General features: G+C 31.8%; 1 protein-coding gene across 1 annotated transcript in view; it reads right to left on the minus strand.

The window, feature by feature from the left end:
- LOC106463426 (solute carrier family 26 member 6-like) overlaps positions 1–11,506 on the minus strand; it is a 36,226-nt gene that overhangs the window by 7,441 nt on the left and 17,279 nt on the right. Inside the window, exons 10-16 of the mRNA XM_022390916.1 lie at positions 9,536–9,631; positions 9,327–9,433; positions 7,580–7,649; positions 6,951–7,060; positions 5,237–5,306; positions 1,603–1,812; positions 234–288 (exon numbers count right to left, since the gene is read on the minus strand). Of these exons, the coding sequence (XP_022246624.1) occupies positions 234–288; positions 1,603–1,812; positions 5,237–5,306; positions 6,951–7,060; positions 7,580–7,649; positions 9,327–9,433; positions 9,536–9,631 (718 nt within the window). The remainder of the gene's footprint in view (positions 1–233; positions 289–1,602; positions 1,813–5,236; positions 5,307–6,950; positions 7,061–7,579; positions 7,650–9,326; positions 9,434–9,535; positions 9,632–11,506) is intronic.

Here is an 11,506-nt window from a genome sequence, read left to right on the forward strand (position 1 = left end):
AGATGGAACTGGTTTTTGTGGCCAAATGCTGGATCGCTGACGTTTGGATGATTTTTAAACTGATATATTGGCCATAACTTTGTGAATGAATATAATATTAAATATTTCGCTTTCCGACTTACATGTCTGGAAAGACACCAATATATAAATATATATATATATATACATACACACACACATACATTTTGTTTAATCGTTTTATTTTTTGCATAAAAGAAAGATGTACTACTCACCAGGACAACAAGCGAGGTAAATGTTGATCTCAACTTTCTTATGTTTCTTAAAAACCTAGAATATTAATTGTAGTAATTATAAAACTGATAAAAGGCGGGCTTTCATTTGGTATTAAAATCTTCTGAATGTATTCTCGTAACGTTATCCATGAGAAAAGTTATCTTCGAATGTAACTAATTGGTTAAGGTAAAACATTTTAATCAAAGTCGATTTAATCAGAAGCAAACTTAAACTATGATCTGAAAAATCAGAGAAATATACGATTATTTCATCAAAAGTTGCAAAAGTGACAGAAAACTTCGATTTTTTGAACGAACAAACCTAAACCTGTGACGGTTTTTATTACTGACAAAATCCTAATTTAACGAACATGCAAAAACATATACACGAAAAACCTTAACTTATAGGAGTGAATGAAACTTATTACTGGTAAAAACATATTCAACTAATAAGCATACACCTATACAAATATAGAAGAAACCAAAATCTATATATAAATATATGTTTTATTACTGAAAAAAAAAAAACTGACTCAACGAACAAGCATAAACTTGTAAGGAAAAAGAATATAAACCTGTAAAGATAAAGAACAACATAAACCTGTACAGATACAGATCGAGCATAAATCTATAGATTCAAAACAGATACAGTTGTATATTTATTACAGTTAATCATTGCTCAAGTTAAGAAAGTTTTAAAATACACAAAAATTAAGTATCATTATTAACTTACCTATTTATGCATGGATGATTTTACAAAATAAAAAAAAAATGCTTTTGTGAATCATTTTCCTCAAGTTTGGAAACTTAAATTAGACTAATTATACCCAGAATATGAATATTTGTGTATCAACAAAGTTAGTTAAATCCATTCAATTATTATAAAAACAAAACCTTTCAAGTTCTCTTACAAATGTGATAATTACTGCATTAAAATAAGCTTTTAAAACTTACAGCTAGAACCTTAAGTTTTTACATTTCCTTATAATGTTCTTTTTTTGTCTAAAAGTAACAGTAATATCAAATGTCTAGCGTTATTGTATGAAATAATCAATTAAGCAGCTTTCAGGTGCCAGAATGCTGCTTACCGACATAACATGTAATTAGATAGTACAAAATATACTATTACAGAGGAAAATCTTTATTTCAATAGTAAACACGTTACTGACTAATACTTCACTTAACACTGTATAATAATAATGTGTTAATACTGTATAATAATAATAATAATGTGTTAATACTATATACTAATAAAAATGTTAATACTGTCAAATAACAAAAATGTGTGATCAAATACGCATGGTCAATTTTTATGTACTATGTCAGTATTAAAACAAATTAGTAACTTATGCAATTATCCAATAAATACCTGCTTTAGAGTAGTTACTCCGCTTGTGTCGAGATAACCAAAACCAGAACACTCTATGATTATATGTGTGGGTAGCCGAGTTGCGTCAAAGTTGTAATCATAAGATGGTAACTGGTCCTTTGTCTTTTCTGTAAAGCCAAAGTTGATGTACCCTTGGGTGTTTTCGTCGTTTGCTGATTTCTTAGTTAATACAATTTCACTTTCTGATATCTAAGTTCATGAGAAATGTACAGAAATATATGAATACACTCACATCTTATGAAAACGGTTTTATTGTTCATAATCACGCTAGACTGGAAATAGTTAATCAAAACACTTGCTGATTTAAAACTTTCATGTAATGAATATGATCTGAATTACCTTGAAAAATATAAAATTATAGAAATATTAAATTCACTATGAACTACATTGGCATAATGGTGAAATTCTGATTCCTTGGTGTAAGCCCAACGGGTTAAAACGCTGCTTGACATATTCCATTAAATAATTTATATCTATCATGCTACTTTGACTATGACCATCAAAAATTTTTATTCATTAATGTGTGGATATAACTTTCACCTATATTTGTGTACATTGAAATGACGTTTGCTATATGAAATCATCAAACTGAAAGCATCCACCAAGATATACAGCACAAGATATGTCACTTTTCTACTGATTTTGGATGAAGTATGTTCCAATAACTACAAATACATTGTTGATCACTGCTCTTATCCCAGTTGTGAGTGTTTTTTAAGAAGATTCAACACACTTATGTTTCACACTGTCAGTTTGTTTATTTGGAATTAAGCACAAAGCTACACAACGGGCTATCTGTGCTCTGCCCACCACGGGTATCGAAACCCGGTTTCTAGTGTTGTAAGTCCGCAGACATACCGCTGTGCCACTGGGGGGCCTCACACTGTCAGAAAATCATTTTTTAATAGCATATATAGTAATGTAAATATATGGGTGTGTTGGGTTAAAGATTATTCTGCAGTAGGTAACTGTGACTTGTTGGCGATAAATTCGACAATAAACGAACAGCACACACTCTACTTGCTTTTAAAACAATATATATATATATATTCGAAACAAGTTAAACATATGGATATTATAGTTGTATCTTAAACAATATACAGTTTTCTTCTTCTTGTCAAAAGTCCACTTAGGTCAATGCAATTGCTTTAGAATTCAGTTGACAAGCCAAACTGTTTTTCTCTATTTTTATCGCAATAGTATCCATGTATAATTCACTTATGCTATCACATGAGCTACCGCAGTTGTATCCTGAACTTTCAATACATGTCTGCTCTTCCTACTTCCAATAATCGTCTGCCTTTTCTCAAGGCTCACACAGACGGGTTCAATTTGTTTGGAACTCCCTTTGACGAGACAAATTATTGTTCTTATCTCTTTCAAACTGTTAATCTCACTGTAACATATCAACCGCTAGGTCATTCACTCCCACTACGATTAACTTTACGTTTTCTAACTTTTCTCTGACCAAACCTCTCTTTCACATGACTTTACTTTTACTCTCTTTCTGCTCGTCTGTTCGCAGCTGTTTATACGTTTATCACTTAGGCCTTCTAGAAATCTCTATAGCTTCAACATCAGTGGATTGCAAACACAAGTTCCATAGCCTCGACATCAATGAATTCCAAACACAAAATATATAAATTAATGATACTACTTAAACTAACAATTTTTTATATCTGACAAACACCATCAGGCAGGAATCCATTAATATCCTTGCCTCATATATAACCGCAATGGCATGAGCTTATGTGATTTTGATGAACTTTGCGAAAAAAACCACCTCTTTAAATATAATTAATAGATATATTGTTAAATTGAAGAATGTGTTGAAACTTGATTAGAAATGTGACATTTCTTGCAAAATGCATGATATCTAGTTCTTTAAAATTGCTAACTTGTTTCTTGGTGTTCCTGTTTCCTTCAAACATCTTTAACAGTGGAAAGTTACGATTTTTGTTTTTGGTAAAAACTTGCAGCTGGTAGTTTGCTTTACTTGTTATAAACTAATGGAAAAATACAATCGAAATTCATTATATATGGATTATATATTATATATGCAAGGCGCTTACTAATTTACCTTTTCTTCAATAGAAATCTAAATCTATACCTTTTTGATAACATACACACACACACACACACACACAAACCCATACATATAAATTTACTGAGAAAGATAACTCAATTCTATATTCGATATATTTAAAATAATTAATTTACAACAAGGTACTTTTCAAGTCCATTGTTCAACAGGATAATTTAATGACGCTTGTATTTCTTTCACATATTAAATCATGTTTACCTCAAAATAATGGCAACCACAATCTAGCTCACAATCTAGGCTAGGTCTTATTTTTGGACAGTTTAGTATAAAACTTAGAGTAAACAAGTGCTAAACAGTAAGTACCCTTGCTCATTACGTTAGATACAAGAACAGGATGACTTTTGATATTCCACGTCTTCAGCAAGCTTTGCAAGGGTTTCTTCTTACATCTTTATTTTGAATTCGGCTTGTGACACGCATAATAATATATTATTACGCATATACTCAGGATTCTGTGCAGTGTATTGTTTAATGATTCTGCGGCTGGTTCTTTCAACAGGCGGTAAATAACCTTAGCTTGGTAGTTATCATTATTTGAGAAATTTAACAACTTTTAATTGGGTCTTATTATATTTCTCATGGCAGTTTGCCAATATAATCTCGTGTGTTTGCTACGGCCAAATCCATAAGTAGTTGCAGCTTTATCACGTGTGTAGTTACTGGACATGCGGAAAGAGTGCATGATATTCCAAGACGCATGGCTATGGTAAGTGGAAACCTCTGTGAATTGAATGGCCCCGTTGTGATAACTAGAATTTCAATGATATTAAATATTCACACTGATAAGACCTCCTACAGCTGTATAGAATTTACAATTCAATTTTGTCTTTTCTTAAAACAAGCCAATTCTAGAATCCGTAATAGTCCCAAGCATTTTTTTTAATATTTGTGTTGAATTCTATTAATGGCTTCTTCAACATTACACATAGTGATCTTTGTACGACACCTTCAACTGCCTATTGCATATAAACATTAATTTGATCTTTGAGCGGCTAACCTTGTTGTTTTAAATCTACCTCATTTGTAGCAAGTAAAGTTCAATAGAACAATTTGTTATATGTTCAAAATTTTACAGAAGTTAACATAGGCAAATTATCTAATATTTCTTACAAACCATGTCAATTTCGTTAAGTAACTGAACTTTTATACGACATTATTAAGTTGTACTCACTACACGCCAAGTATAATTGATGCTGACTTTAGGATGTTGGTTAACTGAGTTTCTCAATCAATTTAATAAATCTCAACCCTGAATTAACAATTGTCTTCAGGGCTATATCGCTTACTTTTACTTTAGTATGTTCCCCCAAAAAATAAATCACTTCATTATGCTTATAAGTTGTTGTTTGCTAACTTATTATTAAATGCTCAAATCATAGTGCATAGGTTATAAAAAAAACTGTTGTCTTGTTCATGAAGGCCATCTGTATGAATGTCACCAGTTATTAAAAAGTTAGCTAAAATCAAATAGAAATAAGACATTATATCTATTGAATTATTGTCACTAACCTTTAGAGTATTCTCCAAGCTCTTGTCAGACATATTTTTCTGAAGTCTTTTCTTTGAACTAGCAATGACACTGTTAAACAACAAACAATACTATACATGCCATACTATAGATTTGTGTTATCTAAAATGTTATTATTTAACTGAAAACTTGTAAAAATTATGATATCTTAACACTTGCACTTTTTAAAATTTGATGCTGAGTGCAAGTACTCTTAGAAATTGAATTAGGTTAACATAATATGTACTACTAGTAAAGCTTAATTTTGCTGTTGAAAATTCTGGAGTACACTTCCTTTCTCAAAAATAAGGCCAGTCTGGTTTCAAGCAAAATTAGGATAGAGAAACAAAAAATACTTTCTCCCCCCCCCCCCGAATGGAATCTTTGGCAATTAGCAACGCAACCAAAATCCAACTCCTATTTTTGGAAAGACAAAGAGGATAAGTTCTCTGCCACCACCTTGGATAAGTAAAATTATCAGCTGATTTGCAAGGAATATGTAATATCTCATCATGAGGTGATAAATAGTAGATTTTCCTCCTTCATCAAGTGGAATAATCTGGGTTTAGCAAAATGTTCAATACATCCTAGGAAACAAAGGAAAAATTACTTTGAGGAGTGAAAACGTTTAGGGATTAGCAACCAAAATCCCATAGCTCATGAGGAAATAAAGAGTTACTCCACCTTTTGTCAAGATGTAGTGGTCATACTTTATGATCCTGTAGCATGTATCTTTAAGCATCAATATTTGCTCTTGACACTATTACATTACTTGTTTGACAGTAGCCTTGTTTGCATAATGATTGTATTAAATTGAATCAGTCAAGGCTTTTTGATTTTGTTTGTTTTATTGTTGTTAAGTGCAAAGCTACACAATGGGTTATCTGTGCTGTGCCCACAACAGATATCAAAATCCACTTTTTAGCATTATAAGCCTTTGGGCATCAAACAAGGCACTGTTTTATTAATATAAGAAACATTTTCTATCATTACATTCCAATGTATTAAAATTTGTACTGGTGTACTGTTTCCTCTGTATTGTACTAGGTTCAATGTTACACTTTCTGAAGTTACTCCTTTTAGATATGAGAATAAATAAAATCTCCTGACAGTATTTTGGCCATAGGTGTTTTAACTAGTTGTGAGGTTTGTTACGTGCCAAAGTAGTCTACCTATGTTGATAATTTCTGTATATATATTTTTCCCTAAATATATTAACAAACTAACTTGTGGTCAAAAAAACTGTGTGTAATTGTTTGTATAGTTAATCACATAGTTTTAGGATTCACTTTTCACTGAACTACATAATGCAGGCTGTTAGGATCTCTTGGTCCGTAAAAAGATAACTCCTATGGCAGTTTAAGGTCAGTAAGATTTCTACAAAGACAGACATGGACCATACCAAAAGAACCAAGATTTGTGCTTACATCTAAATGATTCAGCTATTTATTATTAGTTCTTCCTGCCTATAAAATATAACAATGCCTGACTGTCTTAATTATGCAGTTTATTTGTATATATTGTATAAAAAAGTAAAATTTTTATATAAGAATTTACACTTGGAAGATGGTTAAGTCTTTTTTTTTACTCTCCATATCACTTTTTTATCATTTAACCTTTTCTATCACAAACTACCCAGTCCTGCCACCTGGATAAATTGTTACTCTGGGTTTTGGGTTACCACTACCTCTGATGATCTATTATTTACATACCAACCTTGGTAATATGCCTGTCTGTATACTCATTTCTGACTCAAAGTATTCCATATTGGCAAAATGCAGTGGTCCACCAAAGTGAAATATGACTACATTGGGAATCTGCCGAGCCTAGGATAGATAAGAATTTCACAATTTTTGATAATCTTTCATAACTTCAAAGAAAGAAGTTAAGAAGTAGGTTTTATATATCTCAATTAAGGTTTTAATTAGCTTATCATTGTGAGTTACTAGCTTAAATACTTTTATTTGTTATTATTCAGTGATTGAAAAATTAAGTTATTTTACATTTTAAATTCAAAAAAAGAGAAAAAATTACATATTCAGTTAAAGATGTTTTTTAACGCTTATTGATAAAAGTGTTTCCTTATTTTTGAGTATGTCTACAAGAAGATAAAACTTTAGAAGTTTTATCTTATACAGACTAGAAATAAGCCCTCTAAGGGTGAAACAAGAAATAATCAGACATAACAGCATTTTCTATTAAAAATCAATTGAAATTGGAAATTTTATAATATAATTTAGATTGCTACAAAAAATTTCGTAGAATCATGTACCTATTTACTAACTATAATGGTGATTATTACTGTTTTCTACCAATGATTTATTATACATAGGTATGGTACTCACTGTTGAATATTTCTTCAAGGGTACATAAACTGTTGTTTCTGGTATACACCCTAGTAGATAGGTTTTTGGTCTGTAAACAAGTGAAGAAATACAGCGAAAATTTATTTATTTATTTTGTTTGTTTCAGATATTTGCACAAAGTTAAACAAAGTGTGTTTGCACAAGCCTTCCTAATTGTGAATCAACAGACTAAAAGGACGTCTTGGTCTACTCTAATTAAATAGTAGAATTTGACTGTCAAAGAAATTTTACTTTTGTAGCTTTACGTTTAATTAAAAAATATAATACTTTCATGAGCTTCTAAACATTGAAAAAAAAATGATTAAAATCAAATACTTCCAGATTTACGTCATTTGTTTGGCGGCTGAGAAAAAAAAAGAAAACAAAGTTTGTTTAGAAGAGTATGCAAAGGATTTTTCAACTGTTCTCATGAGATTATACTGGTTTTAATTCTTTCTAAATCTTATTTTTCTTTCCAATAAAAACATATAAATTAAAAGCATGTTACATAAATACGGGAACTATTTAGGAAAATACAAAGTATCTCAGAATAACATTTATATCTTTTTTACATTTCATTATGCAAATTTATATAAGATTTGAACCAACCAAAAAAACATTACAAGAATGCTATACTATTTTATGTAATACACATTATTATAACTCAAATCAAAATACATTTCAACACGAAACAATATTTACTCCCACTTCACCATCAAATGTGGAAAGCTTTCATTTCCTTACAAAGTGCTCGATCCCTTACAATGTTTGTTATACAATGCTTCTCACTGGGTGAGACTTTACTTTCCTGTTCTCTAGTTACTAATCAACACCGACTTACAGAGGTCAACCACGATCTCACACACGTACGCAGGGGGGCGAGGGGCTCGCCATGTGAATGTTTGGCATCTGCTCTCCGCCGGTTGAACTGCCCGAAGCGCACACAAACTGACAAATGACTGAGTGCTCTATCTTTAATACATAATCATTATGACACTGCTATTAACATTGAAACTGTATGTAAGTTATTTATGGAAAATCACCCAAGAAGAATGGAGCATGTTAGCATGTTATTTCAGTATTGCATATATGTACGTCTATGATAGCCAGTGATTGAAATACCTAATATACTGTTGTTCTACAGGGTCTGTTAAATTAGTAATGTAATTTAACAATTAATATATATACTCTGCATGTAGATAACGTTGTACTTTACTATAATAAGATATACACATTTATGCTAACTTAAGTCTACTTTCCCATGCTGTGTTACAACAGAATGATGATTTGTTGACTTTCCAGTGGATGTTTGTGGATTTCATATGAACATCCATGCAGTTGTTTAAGCTATATTTCATGCCAAATTGCTTCCAGATTTAATCTCATAGCATCTATTTTTACAAACTTTCTGGAGGTGGGGCATGCCATCAGACCTCCGTATCATTAGCATGCTTTGTATGCTAATTGTGCTTCGCACAATAATGTCAATATGTGTTGACTTTTGATCTCACAAATTAGAACAAACCCTTTCAAACATTTTTTGTACAGGCCTGAATTTACTCGTTCCACATCAAGTTTCTACACAATCATCCAGTTTTGTCTTACTATATTACAACAAGAAGGCAGAGATAGCGTTAAAAGGAAGATAAACAGAAGGTTGGTAAAACATGTTTGGGTTGTGAGATATAGTAAGAGCTGACACGATGAAATAAGTTTTGCAAGTATTTAAAGGGAAAGTAACGCTTACCTTTGAGACCTGAAAATAATCGTGACCAATGAAAAAGCCACTCCGATTCCCAGCCCAATGTCAACATCTAGTATCAAGACCGAAAGAAATGTTATAATCCAAATCATCTGAAAGAGAAAGAGCACTGATGGTTACAAAAATCCACCTACAAGTTTTTAATGATATGAAAAATCAATAAATAATAAAACAGACATAAGAAAAAAACTTACTCCGTCTACTTTGTTGACTCCCCAGAAATATTTGAGATCTTTGACAAGAAGCAGAAGATTTTTCAACGCAACCACAATAATAGAAGACAGGATACACTAAAAATAGAAGAGATGCGTCAAACAATTTTGAAAGTGGATCTTAAATTGATATTAAATCCGTGAAATTTTAGTCTACATTTGTTATGATAATCGGTATTTTTCAAAGAATAATACCAAACAAAATTAAAGGAACACATAAAAAGATTGTTGGAAAATATACCGAGAAAAAGTTATTAGACCTAAAATCTCGCATTCTTATTTATTAATGAGAGACACATATGTTATGCAAGTTTATAGCGTTTTTAGTAAGGCAACCTGTGTAAAACATTTATGCGTTTAGCCTGAAATACCATTTAGTGGGGTGAAATTCTAACGTTCTTTGTTACACAGACTTAACCTTGATGAACAATGAATTCAACGTATAAGAGTATGAAAATCGAACTAAATTATTTTTAAGTCACCAAGAGACAAGTATTGAAACAAAAAATGGTTTCTTTTTAAATTGCCAAAGAGTCTACCAAATCAAAGAGAGGATATATTGTAAGTGCGTCGAATTGGGATTTTAAACCTGAATAATTTCTAGGTTCAGGTATAGCCATTCCTACTATCAAAATATCACCCACAATAACAGCAACCGACAGCTAATCACTCGGCCAATCCCGAAATTATAAGTGCGTCGACTTAATATCCTCCACAATGTTTTTTTTTTAATTCAAATACTGGTATGAATATGTGCAGTCTTTAATAAGCGGTCATAATTACATCCCCAAACAGAAGAGAAGAGAACCGAGAGATCAACAGTCAGTCACCTATGAAAAGCAATGATTAAGGTTCAAGGAATACTAATACAACGTCGGTAACTACAAGTATCCAACATCGCCTGTCTGGTGATTAATGACAAGTGCAATAGACTGAGCTTTTGTGGTATTCAAGTACAAATGATGTTCACCACAAAAGACAAAAGTTTCCTCACAACGCACGTTCAGGACTGTTAAACGGAGAGTGAATAGGAAACGGACAGTAGAGGAAAACAAAGAAATGCAAGTGTAGTTTGAAACACAAAATTCTCTATTTGCAAAACAATTTTCTGTTACTAAAACCGGCCGGGAGAAACATCGAGAAAGAGAGAACTATAGAAATACCCGACTTAATCTGGCGAAACAAAGTCCAGGGGTTCGGTACTTCAACTAATGGGTTGCATACAATTTTAAGCTATCTTTCGTGGGGTACTGAAGATCATTGAACAAAATCGAAACCTCTGTATACGTCAAACTAGGGGATCAAATAGGGATCGTAAAAAAGTAAGGAAACAACATTGGAGATACTGCAGACATCATTCACTCAAACGAAAAAAAACCCTGTTTTGGCTCCATGCTGTTACCAACAATTACATTTGGTGGATTCAAAATAGGGACTTGTAGTTTGATACTATAATGCCTATAGTATCCCTATTTGCAGGTTTTTAAATTCCCAATTTCTTATTTATCTCGTTTGCTGGCTTTTTTATGCTCAACTATGGGTAAAGGACTACTTGATATGGTACCTAACTTTATACATTGTAATGATAATAAACATAGCTAGTAGCTAGCTGATACAGTTCATGATGATTTACACAGCTTCCACTAAGCGCGAATTTTTTTTTTCAGTTCAAAAGCAGCTTTTTCGAATAAAACATCGCTTTAAATAGACCTTCGTGTTCTTTAAAGTAATTATTCTACGAATGTGTGTAATAAAATCTAATGTTATGTGTATTTATTATTATTATTTTTACTTCCTCACTTCATACATAATAAAGAGGTTGGCTCCCTATAGACACCGATTGTATAGTGTACAAAGCATTGAGTATCTACACGTTACAGTCATCTAATGTTCATCTATTATTGGCTGGTACAATGTAGGTACAATTCATCTTAACGGGAAGCTAGCTAGCTT

This window comes from Limulus polyphemus, unplaced genomic scaffold (genome assembly GCF_000517525.1).
Source record: "Limulus polyphemus unplaced genomic scaffold, Limulus_polyphemus-2.1.2 Scaffold1403, whole genome shotgun sequence".
In the NCBI taxonomy this organism is placed as follows: domain Eukaryota; kingdom Metazoa; phylum Arthropoda; class Merostomata; order Xiphosura; family Limulidae; genus Limulus; species Limulus polyphemus.